General features: G+C 41.5%; 1 protein-coding gene across 1 annotated transcript; it reads right to left on the bottom strand.

Annotated features, from left to right (window-relative positions):
* Nucleotides 1–1,544: 1,544 nt before the first annotated feature.
* Nucleotides 1,545–19,933, bottom strand: ndufs6 (NADH:ubiquinone oxidoreductase subunit S6). The gene is made up of 4 exons (XM_080201345.1): nt 19,622–19,933; nt 8,988–9,041; nt 2,846–2,968; nt 1,545–1,707 (listed from the first exon to the last, which is right to left on the bottom strand). The coding sequence occupies exons 1-4, from the start codon at nt 19,931–19,933 to the stop codon at nt 1,642–1,644; spliced, it is 555 nt and encodes a 184-aa protein (XP_080057471.1). The 3' UTR covers nt 1,545–1,641.
* Nucleotides 19,934–25,100: the final 5,167 nt, after the last annotated feature.

Here is a 25,100-nt window from a genome sequence, read left to right as displayed (position 1 = left end):
GACTATCAAAGACTGATGTTACATCAAAGGATAAAATTATTGATATTCATTTGAATTTTTACACTGCATAGAACAAATCCTCCTCTTTCTAATATTCAACTGCAATACAGTGGTAAAATAAGGAGATAATTAGTGAGACAATGTGCATTGCTAAGACAAATCTTCTTAGGTCAGCATCTAAAAAATGCTTAATAATTTTTCACCTTTACTTGCACAAAAGCAAGGAAGTTGTTTCCATAGCGCAGTGACAAACATAACAGCATTGTCTATGCACTAATTGTAACCTATGAAATATCTCTGCTGCCACAAACAAGAAACATGCAGCCACAATCTGATTTATCTCAATGTCAAGGTGGTGTGCCTGATCCAGAAGTACTCAAGCAACTTTTATTTATAAATTAATTTTGTGCTATCATATAATGTGCAATAGAGGGAATATGTTAAAGTCAAAATAATCCTTATTTGTAAAGCAGCAAAAATAAAAATCAGTTAGACAGTGAAAAAACATGAGTCTTTTTGATACATCACAGTAAAATCTAATAAATGATGCATTTGTAAGAGTGTAAGTGCAAAATAATGTATAATTAGTGAGAGATATAATCACATTGCTTTCAAATGAAAAGGAACATTAAACTGTAATACGTAGTCATTTAAATATATTTGTGAATATTTTAATAAGTGGACAACAATATAACTATTTTTAGCCACAGAATTATCTTCAAAAGAATATTGACCCAGAATGTGCCGCCACAATAATGGAAACTAAAATGGTGTTTGCAGTTTTTAATGTGTAAATTGCCCCGCAACTTTTGGTGAGCAAGTAGTATCGTAACAATTGCAAATCATAAGTAGCATAACCCTTACACTCTACTATTTAGATTCTCAAAAATGGAGTCATGATTTGGCACATTAATTGCCTACTAAACTCTTCATAAATTTTAGGGGTGTATTTAGCACCATATATATATCTTTATAATTGGAGATTTATGCATCTGTTATGCCAATCAACCTCTCCAGCCCAGAAAAAAAAATTAAAACTGTAGAGTCTTATTCTGTTGTTTAGAAATTTTAAAAGTAGTCTATTTTTTTTCCCTGTCTTAATGGAATCTTTCTTGCCCTCTTATTTCTTGTCCTGTACCTGATTTGACTCTAATTTACTCTCCTTTTTCATCGCTCCTCTGTTTCTTGCTCAAATCCTAAATCTCATTGCTAAAAGCGACAGACTATTGGTCCCGCCGTTCATTAAGGTCCCTTTCCTGTGTCAACCCACACGTCAAACAATGTTCAGGGCAAAGGTTTTGAGCTAAAAGAGAAACTGTGGAAGGAAGCAACCTAGAGGAAATCATGGTGCACACAAGTAGATTTGAGTTGACACGTGCACAAAAATCCAACACAAAAATACAGGACAAGGCCCATCCCTGCCTCGACCAACCCATGACATGGGATGACCACTTCAAAATATAATCTGGACAGTTGGTCACACTGTCTATTTTCATGCTTTCATACCAGTCATACAGTTTTCACTCTAAGCACAACAACAGATATGCAGAGCTCATCAATTGATTTATTGTTGTAGCTTCCACAGTTGAAGTCTATACAAAGCCTTTGTAAAGTGAATGAGAAGATTCCAAATGGTTCCTCTCAATGGTGTATCTGCTTAAAACGGAGTCCACAATAACCACATGTTCCAACTTTTGTTTCTTTGTCCTAATAAAGAAAGAAAAAAAGTCAAGGTATTGTTCTAAATTTGGACAGTACTCAAAATATTTAACTTGAGATTTGATTTACTAAATGTCATGGAACAAATATTCACTTTATATGCAGCATTATATTTAGAAGTGTGCTCATTTTATCCAGAATCTAACTATGTTGCAGCATAATATAATGGGTCCACATGTTATTTGATATCAAAGTGACCTGAAGAGACATGACAGTGTAGGATATAGGTCACACTGTTTTATTTCACGGCAAGTATAGGATCACAAGATCAGGAGGTCATTCAGCTCTGAATGTTTACTTTTCTATTCAGTTTGATCGTATCTGATCTGTACCACAACTCTATTTATCTGACTTTGTTTCATACCCCTCAAAACCCTTGCCTATCAAAAATCCAGCAATCTCAGCCTTAACATTTCCAAATGTTCCAACATCCAAAGTCTTTTAGGGTGGAGAACCCCAGATTTTGACTACTTTTTGTAGAAGTGCTTCTTCCTAATCTCTTCAGGTAAAAATTGATGTGTAGCCATAAGAATTAACCTTTTTTTGTGTCATTCCACTAAAAACATATTCTATTCCAAGCTGGCTGAAATAAGTTTCTAAGAAAAATTATACAATTATAATTATACAGAACATTAAATAAGATTATAGTATCGAACAAGCCAATTTTACATTATTCAGCTTTTCATTTTAATATTTACCAATATTATTCTATACTCAGCAATAAATATTTTCCAAGTCTCAGCTTGCTCCATTTTCTATTTTAGAAAAAACAGAGATCATGGGACACTCCCAGAGAACACTGATTGCCCTGAAATAGCATTATGTGATTGGCCAGTTTTATCCCATACAATTATTCATTAATACTAAATAGGTTTTTAAAAGATCATAAGCATAGTGTATTTTTAACATTTCAACAAGGAATGTACCTGTGAAATCAGGTAAAATCTTACTGTTCCAGAATTAAAAGTATTTGCACCAATGCAAGCCAAACACATTCTTGCCAAGTGCAACACACAATAATGCGCATGACTTAATACTCAAAATCTAAATGTCAGGAAAATGTATGACTGATTCCAACTTTCCAGCATAAACATTTATAGAACACATATTGCAGCCAAATACATACCAAGTTTATGTACACTTTAGGATGTCCAAGGGCTCCTCCACCACCATCACATGAAACCACTCTATCTGATACCTCAGTTACTGGCTCCTCAGCTACTAAATCAATGGCAAAGCTTTCATTTACCTACCAAAATAAAGTTGGAAAAGCACAAGGTTTGACACTTTGAGCAGAACAAATATCAAAATTTCGTTAGAATTCACAAAGAAAGTACTCATTTGTAACGTAATATGTTTGTGCATGTGCTTTGGGAAAATTACTAGTAACCCAATAGTACTATTATCTAAGGTCAAATCAAGAACATCATTTCAAATAAAGGTATGGGTAAAGTTGCTGATTTTGAACTTGGTGCAGATTTTTGAAAAGGCAGGAGGACATAGTTTACTAGTTAAAATCACCAAAGTCCCAGACGATCACAGGTTGCTCTCCCTTTGAGTGGGAGCACTGGCTTGCATCACACCTCAGACGAGGAGCAAGGTTGAGAAGGCAGACCTCAACTGGTGCAAGAATTGAACTCATGCTATAGGCATTATTCTGCATCACTAACCAGCTGTCCAGCCAACTGAGCTAAATCAACCCCAGTTTTAATAAATAGAAAACTATGCATGTTATGAATTAGGTATGCTGATCTCATAGAATCAATATCGTGCAAAAGGAGGCCATTTGGCCCATCAAGTCTGCACTGACCACAATCCCACCCTGGCCCTATCCTGGTAACCCCTCATATTTACCCTGCTAATCCCCCTGACATTAGGGTTAATTTAGCATGGCCAATCTAACCCACACATTTCTGGACGGTGGGAGGAAACTGGAGCACCCAGAAGAAACCTACGCGCACACAGGGAAAACGTGCAAACTCCACAAGTTACCCAAGGCCGGAATTAAGCCCAGGTCCCTGGCGCTCTGAGGCAGCAGTGCTAACCACCATGCCGCCTCAGTGACTGAATTCCCAATATTGTTTCACATCACAAACTCGTGAGCTGGGTGTTAATAGCAAAAACTTTCCCCATCTAAACAGCTTTGAGTAGGTCAAAAGTTGGTGAGAGCACTAAGAGAGTGCAACATTGAAATGTTGTTTGTTTTTTCCCTGGGTTCATTCACCCAGTAATCAGATTTCCAGAAAAACGTTTTTGTTTCTCCCTTGGGACTCTGTTCCACATCCTTCAAAAGCTTGGCATTGAGTGTGCAGTCCCTTTCTTCTTTTTCATGCAAAAATGGGTAGCCTCACTTTTGGTTAGTAAAAAGTGGCTTTAGCATGCACCAAGGCAAAATACAAAATACTGCAGCAGGACATAGTCAAGCTAGCAGAATGAACAAACAGGTGGCAGAAACAGTTAGAATGGAGAAAAGTGAGGCTACCCATTTTTGCATGAAAAAGAAGAAAGGGACTGCACACTCAATGCCAAGCTTTTGAAGGATGTGGAACAGAGTCCCAAGGGAGAAACAAAAACATTTTTCTGGAAATCTGATTACTGGGTGAATGAACCCAGGGAAAAAGCAAACAACATCTTAACTTCAGAAATATGAATACATATAAAAACAGGAAAGTGCTATCATAGATGCATACACCACAGAAGTTATTCCATATTTAGCAAAATGAAACATTTTGGACACCCCATTATTGGAAGAACATTAAAAGCGTATTTTCACCCAACTTAAGCTGGGGGTGGGAAACTGTAATTGCAAGGAGAATGGTAGTATTCCTATTGGAGCAGAGAAGGCCTGAAGACATTGAATTAAATGTTAGACAATTATGAAGAATATTGATCAGATGAATTAGGCTGTTTAAGAATTAGTGATGAAGGGTGAACAATTCAAATGATAAATGTTAGCTCCAATAACGTGGCTTCTAAGTTTTTGGTACGAACAAGTGCAGCAAGCGCATAAGAACATCATTCAGAGTACGATTCTAAATAATTGAGTTTCTTTGAACAACATAAGTGCTTCATAGGTTTGAAAGATGAGAAAATTACTAAAGATTTGCACAGCAGGTAGTCTCACAACACCAGTTTAAAAGTCCAACAGGTTTATTTGATAGCACAAGCTTTCAGAGCTTCTTCATCAGGTGAGTGCAGGATTTGTTTCACAAACAGGGCATATCTAGACACAAATTTAATTACAAGATAATGGTTAGACTGCGAGTCTTAACAGGTAATCAAGGCTTTACAGGTGCAGACAATGTGAGTGGAGAGAGAGTTAGGCACAGGTAAAAGAGGTGCAAATTGTCTCAAGCCAGGACAGTTAATGAGGTTTTGCAAGTCCTCTTGTGATTCGGCCAACATTGTCGACCTCATACGTTGCAGAAAAGGATGTCGAGGCATGGTACATTGGCGAGACCATGCAAACGCTACAACAACAGATGAATGGACACCGATTGACAATCAGTAGGCAGGAGTGTTTCCTTCTTGTCAGGGAACACTTCAGCAGACAAGGGCATTCAGCTTTTGATCTTCAGGTAAGCGTTCCCCAAGGCAGCCTTCAAGACACATTGCAACGCAAAATCGCCGAGCAGAAACTGATAGCCGAGTTCCGCACATACGAGGATGGCCTCAACTGGGATCTTGGGTTCATGTTACACTATGTGTAACCCTCATGACTTGCTTGGGCTTGCAAAATCTCACTAACTGTCCTGGGTTGATACAATTCACACCTCTTTAACCTGTGTTTAACCCTCTTTCCACTTGCATTGTCTGCACCTGTAAAGACTTGATTATCTGTTAAGACTCACATTCCAAACATTATCTTGTAATTGAGTTTGTGTCTACATATGCCCTATTTGTGAAACAAATCCTACACTCACCTGATGAAGGAGCAGTGCTCTGAAAACTCGTGCTACCAAATAAACCTGTTGGACTTTAACCTGCTGTTAAACTTGTTGGTCTTTAACAGACCCCAAGAAATTTACAGAGATTTGAGATCTATTTGCACTAACCAAAGCAACATTAACTGAGCATGCATTGTGATGCTGGGATTTTACCAGAGTAATTCCAGAATTTAATGCAACTCAAAATGTTTTGTATTGTTTTCAGTCTTATGTCTTGCAAATTTTTATGATGTGGATTGAACTGGGGTAGTCAGAATAAGTAGTTATTTGCAAAAGAAACAGAAAAGTCCAGGTACCACTTCTGACTGTAAAGACGTATGATACCAATCATGAATCCTATCAAGAAACTGATCACCTATCTGACACCTGTTGGCTACAGCTAAGCCATTGGATACAAAATCTGTCGTGGGGACCTTAATTAAAACAAAACTGGTTCACATCCCTCCATGAAGACAATTGCTGAGGTGGATCAATACAGTTGAAATCCACCCTATTCAATTAATTAGCTGAAACATGGATTCAGTTGAAGGTGATCATGATTATCAATATGTCACCTGTTACCATTTCTCGTTCAATAATAATCAATTCATTTCAATAGATAAAATCGCCAAAGTCCCAGATCACCATGTAAAGAATCAACAACAGCATCAAGTAGAAATAGCACATCACTTTGCAATACTTGTACTTTACTAGCTTGCCAATATTTCACAAATTCAGACTCTGACGGTTGTAATGCCCTGAACTCAATAGTTGTAGGTCCTTAAATCAGTCATAGGCAGCAAAAGCTGGTTCACGACAAGACAGCTGCCACAGTGTATGAAAACTCTGCCATTCAATTAGATCATGACATGATTTGTCACAATTATTATATCTGATATGTTAATCCTCAACTCCAATTTCCCACCTTATCCTCACTACCCTTCTTGATTCTCTTATTGATTAAAAGTCTGTCTAGCTCAGCCTTGGTCATACCCAATGACCTAGCCTCTACGGCTCAAATTTCCTACTTCACCAACGTCTTATGGTCTAATTCCATCATTTTTATTGTTTTTTATTGCTGCTAAGTGGTAGGACACAATACAATCCCTATAGTGCAGAAAGATGCCATTAGGCCCATCGAATCTGCACCATCCACAATCCCACCCAGGTCCCATTCCCATAACCCCATATATTTATCCTTCTAATCCCCATGACACAAGGGTCAATTTAGCATGGCCAATCAACCTAACCAGCACATCTTTGAACTGTGGGAGGAAACCAGAACACCCACAGGAAACCCACACAGACACGGGGAAAACATGCAAAATCCAAACCCATAGTGATCCAGGGCCAAAATTGAATCTGGATCCCTGGTGCTGTGAGGCAGCAGTGCTAACCACTGTGCCACCACGTCGCCCACTTCTCATCTTTAATTATCTATACAAAATAGATGAAAATAATATTCAAACCACTATTTTGCAGAGAAGAATTCCACAGATTCACTACTTTCAGAGAAGACATTCCCCCTTATCTCTGTCTTAAATGGGTGACCCCCTACTGTGCGATTATGCCCACCGGTCCTAGACTCTCCCACAAAAGGAAACAGCCATTCAGCATCTCCTGTCAAGCCTGCTGAGAATCCTACATGTCTCAAAAGGGTTGCCTCTCATTCTTCTAAATTCCAAGCAGTACAGGCCCAAGCTACTCAACCTTCCCTCAAAAAAAAAATCCTTCCATACCTGGGCCAACCTAGTGAACCTTCTCTGGACAGCCTTGAATGCCAGTTCATCTAAGGGGATGAAACAGTTCAGGGATTCCAGGTGTGGGCTATCTAGTGCCTTATATAGTTTTAGCAAGACTTCCTTATTTTGTTCTCCATTCCCTTTGAAATAAAGGGCAACATTCTATTTGCCTTCCGTTTAACCCATTAAACTGTTTCACCAGAAGAGGAAAAACAAGCAAGAAAAGAGGAATTTAAGTGGCCCAGATTTTTAAAGGCAAGAAGAGATAGAGCAAGGCAAAAAGGCAAAGCAGTTGGTGTGTGGGGGTTGGGGTGTGTGTGTGTGTGAAGTAGGGTGTTACCAAAATTGTACCAGCAACAGGGACAGAAGATGTGACTGCAAGATTTGATTACGAAGATGCCTTGAAGGAATTTGAAAATGAACAACAGGATCGTAAATTTGATTTAATGGGCGCAGGAAACAATTGAAATTGGTCAAGAGCAGAGCTGATGAGTATGCAAGCAAAGAGAGTATTTGAGAAATTTATCCAGCAGTGATGGTGGAAGACAGAGGCATAATAAACAATGTTCATAAGTCTAGCTGAGTCATGCACCAGGTACAAAATACAAAAGCGCCAAAGTGACATTTCTATCAATAGATTTCAGGGTTATACTTGATATATACATTCCCTGAAGAATTCTGGGAGATAAGTATTTTCCATGTGATGAAGTAGACTATGTAATGAATATTCCTCGACTGATGCTACAATGAAATCAAAAGTATTTCAGTTTTTTGAATCATTAAAGTTAGCAAATAATTCTCAATCAATATTAATATAGTACATTAATATTGTGGCATAGTAGAAGTAGCATAGTACTTGCTGTTAATTGCTGTTTAAGATGTTAAAAAGAACTTAAAAACGAATAGCAGAAACACACAAGGCCAAATCACATTATAGTTCATCACATTGAAATATTTAAACATTACAAGATACCCCCTTTCAGTTGCATTCTAACATCTACCTCAATTCTTTAAATATTAGAAAATAAATATATCTAATCATTGCCAAGCTGCAGGGTTTGCTGATGATTATACCCATCTCACAGCCCACTCCTATTTTTAATTCTGTAATTGCATCAAAAATTGACCTGGGTGCATCATGGGACCAAATTAACCAGTTAAACAATTGAATTTTAAAGCAAGTTTATTATAACTTAAAACTGTTTTAAAGCACTTCTCTGGCCAAGTAGAAAAAGTTAAATTAAAGATAAAAATTGAAATAGCACAGGGAAAGAGGTGAATAGAATTAAAATAAGGGTGACAGTGGAAGAATTTTTGATAAAATTGTGTTCTTGTCCTAAAGCTAGTTCTGATATTTAGGGTGAGATTTTCTGACTGCACGCACTCAAAGGCCTGAAAATCCCACCCAACATCACCAGACCTTCACATGACCCGTGTCCCGCCCACTACAATTTCCATGACAGACAGAACAGGTAAATTCCACCCTTAGTATAATATTAGTACTGTCCATATTGTAGTGTGCGTGCTGAAAACATGCAGAATTAGGAAGACAGAAATATGCAAAGCCATTCAAATATCACTAGATCCTTGGAAAACTTACTTCTTTCTGTCGACCAACAAACCTGACCCGTCTGTAATCATGCTCATCATAAACCTGGAACAAAAGAAAAAGTGATTTTTTTTTAAATTATAAGCACCAAGTCCAAATTTAATTATATTGGTCTTCACTAACTTTAACATATAACACATACTATTCTGAGGGAGGGGACTGTAATAAATGTTAATTTGGTTAGTATAATATCCAAAATTACAAATACTCGGATTCATACAGTCTACAATTATGATTGGAAGGAAGGCTTTAAACCTTGAACACAAACTGGAAAATGCTGGAAATATTCAACATCTGGAGAAAACAGACAAGTCAATAGATCAGATAGATATAACCTTTCATCAGAAAATGAGGTGAATAATAAAATGGTAGTATTTGTAATCTTTTGCATCAGTACATTAAATAGTATTGATAAAAATAACAAATAGTATAAGATAAAGTATCAAAGGTTTAATTCACAGCATATAGCATTTTTTGATTCAGATTTGACATTTGTAAATTTTTGCAAGGAGTTAAGATAAATATATTTCAAGAGAAGCTAGAGGACACAGGGAGATAGGAATAGTAAATGGGGTTAAATGAAGGAGGAACTGGAAGCAGCTCATGTGGAACAGTAAAAATGGGATGGACCTGTTGGGTTGAATAGCCTATTTCAGTATTGTAAATATTATATAATATTATGCAAGGGCTCAAGAATCAGAGCTGAGGTTGTTTGGCCCTATCTTAAAATAGTATTTGAGAAAATTGTTAAAATATCAGTTATGTTCATGTGTCCCAGCAGCCTGAATCTCATCTTAGCAGAATCTCTGTTGAAGTTCATCTCTTCAAGTTTTAATATAGTCTTTATTAGGGCTGAATAGAAATAAAGCCGGGGCCAAAGAACTGGCTGCCTAAAATAATGTTTGTGAGGAGAGTATACAGAAGATTTACACTGTACTGCCTCTTGAAGAGCACCAATGCACATCTACAGCAGAAACTACTTACACATTTACCTATAACTCAGGGATGATCCTGTAATACATGCTAATATAGAAGACTGGAACAAAGATTTAAGTATTTTGCTCTTTGTAGAAAAAAAGGAAGAAATTTTCTCAGTGATTTTGAACATTCAATTTTTTTTCCGTCTTCAATCAGCACCAAATATTTCCACATTAATTAGAGACAGCATTTCTTCCTCAAGTTCAATTATTTCCACATAATAACAAACTAATTGGTTATTTATCCAATTGCTGTTTGTAAAATCCTGTCATAAAAAATAGTTGCTATGTTTCAATACATATGGCACTACACTTCAAAGTAACCGATTTTGTGTGAAATGCTTAGAGGTTTCTGGAAAATATAATAAGTGTCATCCTTTCTCCACCACCATCCCCCAACACTGAAACCTTCTCTCGCCCTCCAACTCATTAATTATTTTGAAAAAAAAGTAATTAAAGGTTTTCTTCTTAAATCTCATGGTATAATATTTAATATAGAAATGCAAAGGGATGGACTCAGATAGAATCTGTCTGAGGGAATTTTACTGAGATTTATACAGTATGAAATGATATAGATAAGATGATTCCAAGACATTATTTCAAGCTTATTCGGGGCAGTACAACACAAGGACATACATTTAAAGCAGATGTTAGAAAAATGTCTTTACACAAAAGATGATAAACATATGGATTAACCTACTATGTAAGTTTGTGGAGTCAGAGACAGATGTCTTCTGAATTCTAGGGAGGAGACTTCTATTCATCACTTTGCAAACATGAGGTAATTTAAAGAAAATGAAAGCACAACAAAATTGTATTTTTTCCCCTAAAAGCACTTCACAAATGCATCATGTTATTCAGCATTAACAGCTATGGTTAAAATTTTAAAAGCCTCATTATGTCTTCATAAATCCTTACAGTGCAGAAAGAGGCCCTTAGGCCCATCAAGCCTGCACCGACAACAATCCCACCCAGGTCCTGTCCTATCCCTGTAACCCCACACATTTACCCTGCTAATTCCCTTGACATTAAGGGGCAAATTAGCGTAGCCAATCAGCCTAACCCGCACATCTTTGGAGTGTGGCAGGAAACTGGAGCACTGGAGAAAACCCATTCAGACACAGAAAGAACATGCAAATTCCACACAGAGTCACTTGAGGCCGGAATTGAATCCGGGTCCTGGTGTTGTGAGGCAGCAGTGCTAACCACTGTGCTACCGTGCTACCTTGTGTGGAAGTAAGGCAGACTATGTCAATATTTGCATTATGTTTCACAACTTAAGCGCATGTACATTTAAAGATGATTCAAACATACGCTATAGACCATACTCATACTAAACATCTATGATAAATTTAGATTGAGCCAAGGTATATTTTCAGTTTATTTACTCAATTTTAGCAAAAATTTAAGCAATCTGGAATATAATAATAACCAAACTTTACTTTAGGAAACAATCACATTTGAAATTAAGATTTCAAATCCAAATATGGACATAACACTTCATAATATGTCCATTCATACTTTCTACATATTCTATGTAAAATATATCTCCAAACTTTGCACCTTGCACAACATTACTCAAAAGGTTTTTTTTTGACAATAGAAATGTACATTGTCTTATGACGGTGACAAGACACATTGTTCCTCCTGACTTTGTCCAATCTCGTCTATGCTTTGTACACTTGTGGGTAACAACTGCCTTGTGATGGCTTCTAGAGTAATGCTTTGGAATCATCTTATCTACATCATTTAATACTATATAAATCTCAGTAAAATTCTCTCAGCCAGATTGTATTTCAGCAAACCTATGCATATTGGAGTCTTAATGGGGAACTGAAGAGTAAACAGTGTAAGATTGAGACTGCAAGCTGCTCAGTGGCAAAAATTAAACGGTTTGAAGAATTCAAAGAATCAACCAGTGTGTTCAAACATGAAGAGGCCATCACAAACTCCATTTTCTAACCATCCACTCCATTTCTCTTTCTGGCAACTGCCTGAGGCTGAACCAGATCATTTTGAAACTTGATGTCACATTTGATCAAGAGGAACCTCCAACCTCATATCTATTCCATCACCAAGACTGTCTTCTTTCAGCTCTATGATGTAGCTCAATTCTGCCCTACCTTGGCTCACCTGCAGCTGAAATCCTTATTCATGTCTTTGTTACCTTGAAATTTGACTATTTCAACAGACACCTTGTCAACCTCACATCTTCCATAAACTTGGGCTCATTCAAAACTCTGCATTCTATATCCTAACTTGCGCTAAGTTCCATTCACTCATCACATCTGTGCTCACAGACTTACATTGGCTCCTAGCCCAGCTATGCCTCAATTTTAAAATTTTCATTCTGGTTTTCAAATCCTTCCATTGTTTCCCCTCTGAAACCTCTTCCAGTCCCAGTCTCTGGGGTCTTGTGCATGCGTCTAATTCTGATCTCATGCACATCCCTGCTTTTATTTATTCACAGGATTTGAGCATTGCTGGCAAGGCCAGCCTCTACTGCCCATCCAATTTCTCTGGAATTCTCTGCCCGTTGAAGTGGTGGAGGCTACCTCACTAAATATATTTAAGACACGGGTAGATAGGTTTTTGGTAGACAAGGGAATTAAGTGTTATGGGGAGAAAGCGGGAAAGTGGAACTGAGCCACTTCAGATCAGCCATGATCTTATTGAATGGCGGGGCAGGGTCGAAGGGCTAGATGGCCTATTCCTGCTCCTACTTCTTATGTTCTTATCCCTAATTGTGCCTAAGATGGTGGTGAGCCACCTTCTTCAACACCATGTGGTGTAGGTAAACTCATAAGAGTTAGGGAGGGAATTCTAGGATTCTGACCAGTGCCAATGAGGGAATGGTGATATAGTTCCAAGTCTGTACAGCTTATGACTTGTCCGGGAACTCATTGTTGGTGGTATTCCCATGTATCTGCTGCCCTCGTGCTTCTAAATGGTAGGTCATGGGTTTGGAAGATGCGACCAAAGACGGCTTGATAGTAGTCTACGTTGCTATACTGTGTGCCAATAGTGAATGTTCAAGGTGCTTTGAGGTTTAATTTGAGGTTTAGGTTGGCGAGAGTAATTGAGCCAAGGCTGTCACTGTCTTGGGTTCAGAAGCACCACTGGAGCAAATGCAGCAAAATTTCAAGCTAAGGGGAGAAATGGCAACAAGTGAAACAAAGCCATAATTCATTTATATTGATCAGATAAATTAGTTAAGATACCTGTTTAAAAACAAATCTACCTTGTGTGCCAATTAATCAGGTTGGCAGTGGTGATTCTTCTGTAATTTTCTACCTTGCTGCTGTTATACATGCCAATAGCTGATGGGAGTTCAGCCCCAAATAATGCTTTCAATCAAAGACTTATCAGTCAAGTTACAGAAGATAACTTAAATCTATGGAGCTTTTATTGTTTGAAACATGTGGAGCAAAATATTAGAATCTAGCTGAAATTTGCTATGTTCTTGTTATTGTTTGATATAACGAGTCAATTTCTGATGTGTCAGCCCCACTTTTGAAGTATAGCCATGATTTCATAGACAATCATGGCAGCCAATCTGTCCTTGATCGTCATGTCAGGAATGGTGCCAAATGCTGATGAATCCAGAGTATTCAGCTTCATTTACAACTCCAATGATAAAGTCAATCATTCCAGCTGACAGCTGTATATGAATAACATTAAAGCTTGCGCTAACAACTGGTAACAAATATGTGCTCCATATAAGTGTCAAGCAATGACCATCCTGAAGAAAAAATCCAACCAGCACTCTATCACAGATGCTCTATCAATATCCTGGGAATCCTACTAATCAGAAGCCTAACTGGACCAGATCCATCAACACTGTGGTCATAACACAGCAAGTTAATATTCTGTAGTGAGTAGTTACCTATTCACATCTCAATACCTCTCCACAATCTGCAAGGCTCAATTCTCAAAACTGATGGAATACTTAACACTTTCCCTGATGGGAATAGCCATACAACACTACAGAAACTCTTCAGCATCCCAAACAAAACAATTCATTTTAGCTGTGTCCGTAGATTCAAGATCCACTTTTTGCCTCTCTAACACAGTGGCTGTAGGATGGACTATTTACAGGATGTATTGCAGCAGCTCACTAAGCTTAATAAACAGCAACTCCATAAATGCCATGATTTCTAGCATTATGCAGTAACAATGCCATGGGAGAAGCATCAGCCCCTATTTCTACTCTAAGTATATACTATTCTGATGTACGCTGTTGTTTAAGAAGGGTGCCAGGCAAAAGGCAGGGAATTATGGGCCGGTTAGTTTAACGTCTGTTGTAGGTAGAATGTTAGAATCCGTCATCAAGGAGGAAATAGCGAGGCATCTTGAGGGGAATTACTTGATAGAGCAGACGCAGCACGGTTTCGTTAAGGGGAAGTCGTGTCTGACAAATTTATTGGAGTTCTATGAGGATGTGTCTAGGGTGGTGGATAGAGGAGAGCCGGCGGATGTAGTCTTTCTTGATTTTAAGAAGGCGTTTGACAAGGTACCTCACAAGAGGTTATTGCAGAAGGTAAGGGGGCATGGAGTTGGGGGTAGGGTGTTAGCGTGGATAGAGGATTGGTTGTCAAATAGGAGGCAGAGAGTGGGGGTCAACGGGTGCTATTCGGATTGGCGGTTGGTGACTAGTGGAGTGCCCCAGGGATCGGTGCTAGGGCCTCAGCTATTTACCATTTATATAGATGATCTGGAGGAGGGAACCGAGTGTATGGTGTCGAAATTTGCTGATGACACCAAGATTGGTGGAACGGCAAATTGCGCGGAGGGTGTGGAGAGTCTGCAGAAGGATCTAGATAGGCTGGGCGAATGGGCCAGGAACTGGCAAATGGAATTTAATGTTGGCAAATGCGAGGTGGTCCACTTTGGTAGGAATAATGGTAGGAAGGACTATTACTTACGTGGCGAAAAACTGCAGCAGGCGACGGTGCAGAGGGACCTCGGGGTCCTTGTGCACGAGTCGCAAAAACCCAACCTGCAGGTGCAGCAGGTGGTCAGGAAGGCTAATGGGATGCTGGCCTTCATAGCGAGGGGGATTGAATATAAAAGTAGGGAGGTTTTGCTGCGGCTGTATAGGGCATTGGTGAGGCCGCAGCTGGAGTACTGTGTGCGGTTTTGGTCGCCGTACTTACGCAAGGATATTTTGGCCTTGGAAGGAGTGCAGAGGAGGTTTACTAGGCTGATGCCGGAGTTAAGGGGGTTGAGCTATGAGGAGAGGCTGAATAAACTAGGCTTGTACTCGTTAGAGTTTAGAAGAATGAGGGGAGATCTCATTGAGACATATAAGATGATGAATGGGATGGATAGGATAGAGGTGGAGAGACTCTTCCCGCTCAGAAAGGGCAGTAGGACTAGGGGGCACAGCCTCAAGATAAAGGGGGGGGCGGTTTAGAACGGAGTTGAGGAGGAACTTCTTCACTCAAAGGGTGGTGAATCTCTGGAATTCTCTGCCCGTTGAAGTGGTGGAGGCTACCTCGCTAAATATTTTTAAGACGCGGGTTGATGGGTTTTTGATAAGCAAGGGGATTAAGGGTTATGGGGAGAGGGCGGGAATGTGGAACTGAGACACGACAGATCAGCCATGATCTTATTGAATGGCGGGGCAGACTCGAAGGGCTAGATGGCCTACTCCTGCTCCTATTTCTTATGTTCTTATGTTATGTTCATTCCTTCATCACAGTTAAAATCCTGGAATTCCCTATCTCACATAATGTGGGGGCACCATTACACAAGGACTGCCGTGGTTCAGCCTAATGAGAACGTAAGAGAGGCAATAAAGGATAACTAATAAAGGCAGCTTTGCCAGCATCATTCACATTCTGGGGAATAATTTTTGAAAATATAGTGAGTCTTGCAACAAACTAATTTTTTCTATTCATTTTGACTAACTACAAGTTTGCAGAAAAGCAACATATATTAAATTCATGTTTTCAAAGTGGATATAAAATTTAAATGATGACCATGAATGACATCATTTCCAAATTAATTTTCCATTCAAACATGCTGGAAGTTTTAAAATATGCATAAGTTCCATAGCAGCATAATGTGCAGAGATAGTGCAATAACAGCACCTCACATTATATTTCAGAAATTCTCAAGGTAGCAGAAACGCCACACCATTCCTAGCTTGCAAAACATGCAATAAGTAAAGTGAAATGAAGGTATTGTTGTAATTCTTCACACATTCACACATTAAGGGAGAAGGGCAATGCCCTTAATGAAGCTTTTAGACCATTATATGCTGGGAGGTATCGGTATATATTAAATTACTGGAAACCTTAAATAAGTAATTCATGTCAGCAAGTGTACCTATTAAGGAAAGTATCTGGAAATATGTACAGGTGTTTCTTTTCCCCAAAAGTAATTTGTCCGTGCAATAGGATTCCACTAAAAATCCAATGGGACACTGTTTGTGTAAACTTGGCTTTTCTACTAAACATCGCCTTTGGGTATGAGATGCATTTCAGTAACAGATTTGGAATTTTAGAATTTAATTAGGTTTGGGGGCTCAGAGACTGGGTAGTGCAATGAGCTACAACACTGCTCTTTCAACCTTAGGAATTGGGCTTGAACGTAATCCAGATTTCTGAACAAACGTGAATCAGCAAGGGTCTGACCATGAAATGAGCTGAGGTGCTCTCAGGTCACAGTCTGCATGGATCAACATTGCAAACATGTAAACTGACAATCTAACTCAGAGCAGCTACATGTATGGCTAGTGTGAAAAATGAAGGTGGTCACACTGGAATAGCAAAGCAGCACTGATTCTCTAAAACTGTATTTGAATTGTTGTCACCAAAATCACATTTGTTTTTACTCTACATCTGATACATTGTATATCTGTCTTGAAAGTGCTCAATCCTCAAACATTTTTCCAGAAATGAAAAAAGTGCTCCATTTCCTAGTACAATGAGGAAACAATAGCGCTGTGCTTATATTACTGGCCTAGTAATCCAGACGCCTGGAAAGTGATCCAGAGATAAGTTCAAACCCCACGACAGCAGCTGATGAATTTAAATTTACAGAACTAAAAACAAAATCTGGCATAAAAAGCTGCTGCCAATATGGTGACCATGTAACTGCCAGGTTGTCATGAAAACCCAATGTTGTGATGAATGTCTTTTAGGGAAGGCAACCTGCCATCATTACTCAGTCTGGCCTACATTTGGTTTCAGACCCACAAATGCGATTGCCTCTTAACTACTCTTTAAAATGAACCAGCAAGTAATTCAGTTAAAGTCAATTAGGAGTGGGCAATAAATACTGGCCTTGTCAATGGCACTCATATTCAATGAATTAATATAAAAAGTGTACTGGTGATCTGATAATATCCAATTATTACTCAGAAATGCAATTATCTACATTTGGATTCCCAGTTAGCCACATGTGGCTTGAGGCTACCAGGTTGGGCAACAAAGATCTATTCTTACAGTTTCTTTTAAGTTCGTTCATGTAATGTGAGTATCTCTGGCAAGACAAATTTTCACATTGTGTAGCAAATGGCAATGTTGCAGAAGTGCTGGAGCAGCTTGACTGCTCCAGTGCCGTACAGTGGGTTACACAGCAAAGTCTGGGGTACTGCTGTCAGGCTGTTACCATGGCCCACAGCCTTCAGCCATTTCTTGATCTCAGATAGAGTGAATCAAATTAACTGAAGACTGATATTAAAACAAAGTACTGTGTGTGCTGGAAATCTGAGATAAAAACAGAAGCTGCTGGAAATGAAGAGCAAATCCAGCAGCTGAAGAACTCATATTTGAGTCAAGAACATTAAATCTGTTTTTCTCTTCACAGTTGCTGCTAGACCAAGGTTTATGGTTGAAGTCTGACATCTGTGATGTTGTGCTCCTCAGGATGGATCATCTTCTAACTGGTGATAGCTGCAAATACCTCAGTCTTTTATCTTTCATTGACAGGCTAGGCTCCCACAACATTGAGAATGAGAACATTTGTGGAGCCTCTTACTCTGGTTAGTTGCTTAAATTATTCATCATCATTTGTGACTGGGTGTGACAGGACTTTAAAGCTTTGATCTCATCAATTAGTAGTTGTGAGATCATTTAGATCTGTGCATCAGGTGCTACTTCCATAGTTACGTTGGACATTTCATCAGCCTATAGCTTTGAAATACATTTCAACTGACATTCTTTATAAATTCTGAGGATGCTTTTTTTAAAAATTGACTCGTATTACCTATAATAATGGCTGTACTTCTCCCTGAATCTACAAATAAGGTTTAATTAGTAATATAATGTAGTTTTAAGAAGAAAAATAGCAGATTTTAGTTAGATTACAAAGCTATACGTTGCAAAACAATAAAACTTTCATATTTTCCAATTCTTTTCTGTAGTTCTAGATTGGTAACTCCTTGATGAAAAGCATTGGAGTGAACTCTCACCAGCAGCTGGAATATATAGCAAACAGAGTGATTGGGAAAGATCTTGATTACCAGCCTAAAATCTATCTAGTATATCAATGCGCTTTTAAAAAGTGAAGAATTTGATGTCTGCCCCTCACACCTCTTCCCCCTACACCCCGTGCCCTTCCCCCCTTCACACCTCTCCCTCCCCACACCACCTACCCGCTGCCCCTCATACCTCTCCCCCCGACACCCCCAACCCTACCTTCCCCCTGCCATCCCCTCCCCCTCCCCGCACCCTGCCACCCCCCTCCACCTCCCCCGCAACCCCCCTCCCCCTCCCCCTCACCCGCCACCCCCCTCCCCCTGCCACCCCCTCCACCTCCCCCGCCACCCCCACCTCCCCCGCACCCTGCCACCCCCTCCACCTCCCCCGCACCCTACCACCCCCTCCACCTCCCCTTCCCCCTGCCACCCCCTCCACCTCCCCCTCCCCCGCCACCCCCCTCCACCTCCACCTCCCCCGCACCCTGCCACCCCCTCCACCTCCCCCGCACCCTACCACCCCCTCCACCTCCCCCGCACCCTGCCACCCCCCTCCACCTCCCCCGCACCCTGCCACCCCCCTCCACCTACCCCGCACCCTGCCACCCCCCCCGCACCCCGCCACCACTGCACCCTGCCACCACCCTCCACCTCCCCCGCACCCTGCCACCCCCCCCACATCCTGCCACCCTGCAATCCCCCTCCCCCACACCCTGCCATCCCCCTCCCCCGCACCCTGCCATCCCCCTCCCCCTGCCATCCCCCTCCCCCGCACCCTGCCATCCCCCTCCCCCGCACCCTGCCATTCCCCTCCCCTGCCATCCCCCTCCCCCGCACCCTGCCATCCCCCTCCCCCTGCCACTCCCATCCCCCACACCCCGCCACCCACGTCCCCATCCCACCCTCCCCATCCCCCCGCCACCCCCTCCCCGTATCCCTCCCTCCACCCACCACCCCCTCCCTCCGACCGCCATTCCCCCGTCCTCCTCCCCCTCCCCGTCCGCCTCCCGCCCCCGTCATCCCTCTCCCCCTCCCCCCGCCAACCCCCTCCTCCCCTGCCATCCCCCTCCCCCCTGCCCCCGCCATCCCCCTCCCCCCTGCCCCCGCCCACCCCCTCCCCCCTGCCCCTGCCCACCCCCTCCCCCCCCTGCCCCTGCCATCCCCCTCCCCGTCACATCAGCCCCCAACCGAGACCTCCATTCCGCCCCGTGCTGTTTTACCTGCCCTGTGTGTGTTACTTTTTCCCCAGCCCGGGTAGTGGCAGTACCGACAGCGGCTGTGGCTGGGAGTGCGGGGGGCCGGAAACGGGCTGCTAGACCCGGCAGGAATTTGCTGTTCAGCCGCGAAACTCTCAAAGCAACAGCGGCAGCCATGACAGTCACCTTCACAGAGGAGGCGGAGACCTCATCCCCGCTGGGTCCTAGTGCCCGCAGAATGTGGCAGGTACTTCCCAGTGATACAGGTAGAGCAGCATGCCTGAATGATAAAACTGTCCAAAATTTAAATGAAACCACTACTGCACGACCACACATAATTTGTTTTATTCATTCGCGGCATATGAGCGCAGCTGGCAAGCCCAAATATTGATGTATTTCCAAATTAGTATGGTGTGTGACTTGGAAGGGACTTTCGCACTGTTTCCCTGTTCTCACTCTTTCAGGTGATAGTAGTCACAGGTTTGAAATATGCGGTGAAAGAAGCTTTGGTGAATTGCTGCAATGCATCTTGTAGCTGGTACAAAATACTGCTATTGTGTGTTAGTGATGGAGTATGCTTACACATAAACATGTCATATTAGAATAACATGAAGCTTCCCAAGTGTTGTTGAAGCTACATTCATCCAGTATAGTATTTGATCTCATTTTTGACTTGTGCCCAGTAAATGGTTGACAGGCTTTGGGCAATAAAAAAGGGAGTAACTTGCTGTACGTAGAATACCCAGCCTCTGGCTAGTTCTTGTAGCCACACTGAGTGGTTGATCCAATTACATTTCTGGTTATTTGTGTATCTCAGGATTTGATTTGATTTATTATTGTCTCATGTACAGTGAATATACAAAATACAATGAAAAGTGTTGTGTCTTGCACGCTATGCAGACAAAGCAAAGAATGCAGTATTACAGTCATAGAAAACAATTAGAATAATGATTTAGGAGTACAGAATGAGAGTAAAAGAATTAGAAAGTATGCTGGGCAAGCTTGCAAGAAGTCGTCATGCTTTGGCACCATCTTGCATCAAGATGGAGAGTGGTTATATTTTTTTTGTTACAGATCATTATTGCCTGTCAGTTGTATGGCATGACTCCTTACCATTCATCAGTCCAAGCTGAATATAATCTAAGTTTCACTAAATAGGGCAGCACGGTAGCACAGTGGTTAGCACTGCTGCTTCACAGCTCCAGGGACCTGGGTTCGATTCCTAGCTTGGGTCACTGTCTGTGTGGAGTTTGCACATTCTCCTTGTGTCTCATGGGTTTCCTCCGGGTGCTCCGGCTTTCTCCCACAGTCCGAGGATGTGTGGGTTACATTGATTGGCCATGCTAAAAATTGCCCTTAGTGTCCTGAGATGCGTAGGTTTGAGGGATTAATGGGTAAATATGCAGGGATATGGGGGTGGGACCTAGGTGGGATTGTGGTTGGTGCAGACTCGATGGGCTGAATGGGCTCTTCCTGTACTGTAGGGTTTCTATAAAACGTGGAAAACTGTTTTATGAAGTTATAAATGCTACTGAATATTGTGAAACCATCAACAGACATCATTACTTCTAACAGTATGACGAAAGGAAGGTCTTTGCTGAAGCAACCAAACATGGTTGAGCCGAGAACACCACTCTGAAGAACTTCTGGAACTGAGATAATTGGCCTTCAAGACCCTAAAATCATCTTCTGTTTTGTCAGGTATGACTCCAAGCAATGGCGTTTTCCTCAGATTCCCATTGACTTTAATATTAAGGCTTCTTGATGCTACACTCAGTCAAATGTGTTGTAAAAATCAGCCTGTTTTAACCCTTATACGGTGGACAAATAACTTTGAGTAGACGTCTTATTAGTACAAACAATATTTATTTAAACCCACACAATCAATAATCACCCACCTGACCAACAATAAGTTATCTTACAGAAAATACTAGAATTCAAGTACAAGACCTTGACTTAACTGTGTGTGACTGACAAATACCCAAACAGATACTGGCCTTTATCTGTGTGCTGGTCTTGGTAGTTGTCTGTGTAGTTTGGTCCTTTGCTCTGGTCTGACATTCTGGCTGTAGTCTCTCTTTCTTCCTTCTCGGGTGTGGTGGCTCTCCTCTTGCTGGTGATGTTCACCATTGTTGTAGCTCATTCGTGGGATCAGAGAGAGAGAGCAATTCGTGGTTGTGCAGCATCCTTTATACCCTGTTTGGTTTCACGCCTTTTTTTGGCCATTGCCAATCAATCGATCAGGACTTGATCACCCTGATTGATAAGAGTCCAATCAGGTGCTACCACACCGATCTCTGGGTGTGTCCCTGGCGGCCATGCCTGTATGTGTTGTAGGCACATAGGTCACATACCTTCCTCCTAAATAAGGATTCACGGTGCCTTTACGTCTGGCACACAACCCAGTGTGGCCAGAAAGTCTCTTTCATCCTGGAGATGGCCCATATCCTGTGTATTCACTCATCAGGGTTGCAGCCTGTTTGTCTGTCTTTAAACTGCAGCCTGTCGGTTTAGTTTCTTGCCCAGTTATCCCAGAGTGCTTTACAAAACGCCATTTTAGTTGGCCTGTTTGGCTACAAATGCTACCTTCAAATCAAGGGCAATCACAAAACATCTCATCTCTTTCATAAGTTAAAAGTATTCAGTGGGGAACTGGCAGAATTTTAGTGGCTTTTGGTCCAGGGAAGAAGGACATCTTGGGTGGATATCCATGTGAGCTTTGGAATCCAGCCATCATCACCAACTGGGGTTTGGAACCCGAACTTGCCAGCAGTGAGACCAATGGTGCAACCTTCCAGGAATTAATTTCCAACTTGCACTCACCACCCTATTGAGGAATCTTCACTGTTGACAATATAAAACATACTCTTTGGACAGTGCAGATTTCTGCATTTATCTTTTAGCCTTAAAGTGACACAGCATGTACTTCAGCAAAATGTACATGAGATGCACCAAGGATTTAAAGGAGCAGTCGACATAGCTGATGGATCCATGTGTGGAAAAAATCATAACTGCCAATTACTTGAAGCTATGACGAGAACCAGGAAAACCAGGACTAAGCTGCATGCAGACAAATGCATTGTAAAGGTGACAGAATGCCAGTTCTTCAGAATGGTGTACGCACTTAACAGAGTGAAGCCAAGGCCTGAATAAGTCACAGCATGTCTGAATGGAAGCTCCAAGAGATAATAAAGATCTAAGAAGTTTATTTGGTCTGAACCAGTATATTGGCACTTTCATGCTTCACATGTCAAAGGCATAGCAAACTATGAAAGCTGATGAGAGAAGTTGTTGAGTACCTCTGGTCAGAGTCACATGAGAGGAGTTTCAACAAACTCAAAGAAGTATTGAAAGAATTAAGTCTGCAATACTACAACAGAAGGAAACCTGTCATACTGAAAGTAGATGCTTCTGCAAAAGGACTGGAAGGAGCCCTAATACTAGAGGGAAAACAAATAGTATTAATATCCAAACGAATGAGTCCAGACATTTCAACACAAAAGACACAGACATGTAAGAAATTCCACATATATCATTACGGGAGAAAGTTCAGAGTGGAAATCAATCATTGGGGCAAATCTACAAGAAAACTCTGTCAAGTTCCAGCTTCCACACTAAACGCGTTTAAGAAGCCATCCCCTATGGACAAGCCTTCCATATACACAGGATCTGCTCAGATGAGGAGGATCACAACAGCCATCTACAGACGCTGAAAAATGCCCTTGTAAGATTAGGATATGGCATTCAACTCATTGATCAATGGTTCTAACATGTCACAGTGAAAAACCACATAGATCTCAGAAGACAAACACAGGATAGGGTGTACAGAGTACCATTCGTCGTCCAGTACTTCCCTGGAGCGGAGAAGCTATGACATCTTCTCCAGAGCCTTCAACATGTCATCCATGAAGACGAACATCTCACCAAGGCCATCCCCACACCTCCACTACTTGCCTTCAAACACCCGCACAAGCTCAAACAGACCATTGTACGCAGTAAACTTCCCAGCCTTCAGGAGAACAGTGAGCATGACACAACATAACATAAGAACATAAGAACATAAGAAATAGGAGCAGGAGTAGGCCATCTAGCCCTTCGAGCCTGCCCCGCCATTCAATAAGATCATGGCTGATCTGTTGTAGCTCAGTTCCACTTTCCCGCCCTCTCCCCATAACCCTTAATCCCCTCTCTTATCAAGAACCCATCAACCCGCTTCTTAAAAATATTTAGCGAGGCAGCCTCCACCACTTCAACGGGCAGAGAATTCCAGAGATTCACCACCCTTTGAGTGAAGAAGTTCCTCCTCAACTCCGTTCTAAACCGCCTCCCCTTTATCTTGAGGCTGTGCCCCCTAGTCCTACTGTCTTTTTTGAGCGGGAAGAGTCTCTCCACCTCTATCCTATCCATCCCATTCATCATCTTATACGTCTCAATGAGATCTCCCCTCATTCTTCTAAACTCTAACGAGTACAAGCCTAGTTTATTCAGCCTCTCCTCATAGCTCAATCCCCTCAACTCCGGTATCAGCCTAGTAAACCTCCTCTGCACTCCCTCCAGGGCCAAAATATCCTTGCGCAGGTGCGGCGCCCAAAACTGCACACAGTACTCCAGCTGCGGCCTCACCAATGCCCTATACAGCTGCAGCAAGACCTCCCTACTTTTATATTCAATCCCCCTCGCTATGAAGGCCAGCATCCCATTTGCCTTCCTGACCACCTGCTGCACCTGCAAGCTGGGTTTTTGCGATAACCCTGCCACAGTAATCTCTGCAAGATGTGCCGTATCATTGACACGGATGCCATCATCTCACGTGAGAACAACATCCACCAGGTACACGGTACATATTCTTGTGACTCAGCCAACATTGTCTACGCTACAGGATAGGATGAGCCGAGGCATGGTACATTGGCGAGCCCATGCAGACGCTACAACAACAGATGAATGGAGACCGCTCAACAATCACCAGGCAGGAGTGTTCCCTTCGTGTTGGGGAACACTTCAGCTTTCAAGGACATTCTGCCTCTGATCTTTGGGTAAGTGTTCTCCAAGGCGACCTTGACGACACACAATGCAGAATTGCTGAGTAGAAATTGATATCCAAGTTCTGCACGTACGAGGACGGCCTCAACTGGGATCTTGCGTTCGTGTCACACTACCTGTAACCCCCCACAATTTGCTTGGATTTGCCACATCTCACTAACTATCCTGGCTGGAGACTTGTGCTTAACCCTTTCTCCACTTACATTGTCTGCATCTATAAAGACTTGATTACTTGTTAAGACTTGCATTCTAACATTATCTTGTAATTGAGTTTGTGTCTATATATGCCCTGTTTGTGAACTGAACTCTTCATTCACCTGATGAAGGGGCAACACTCCAAAAGCTCGTGCTACCAAATAAACCTGTTGGCCTTTAACCTGGTGTTGTGAGAGGACTTACTGTGCAAGCTCCAGGAGGACTGCAAATGTTACTCTCGGGGCTTCATGTACTGAGTAACAATATA

This window comes from Carcharhinus amblyrhynchos, chromosome 2, assembly GCF_965287045.1.
Source record: "Carcharhinus amblyrhynchos chromosome 2, sCarAmb.v2.hapA, whole genome shotgun sequence".
Taxonomy (NCBI): Eukaryota; Metazoa; Chordata; class Chondrichthyes; order Carcharhiniformes; family Carcharhinidae; genus Carcharhinus; species Carcharhinus amblyrhynchos.
The sequence above is the reverse complement of the archived record's forward strand: the minus strand, read 5'-3'. Positions and strand labels throughout refer to the sequence as shown.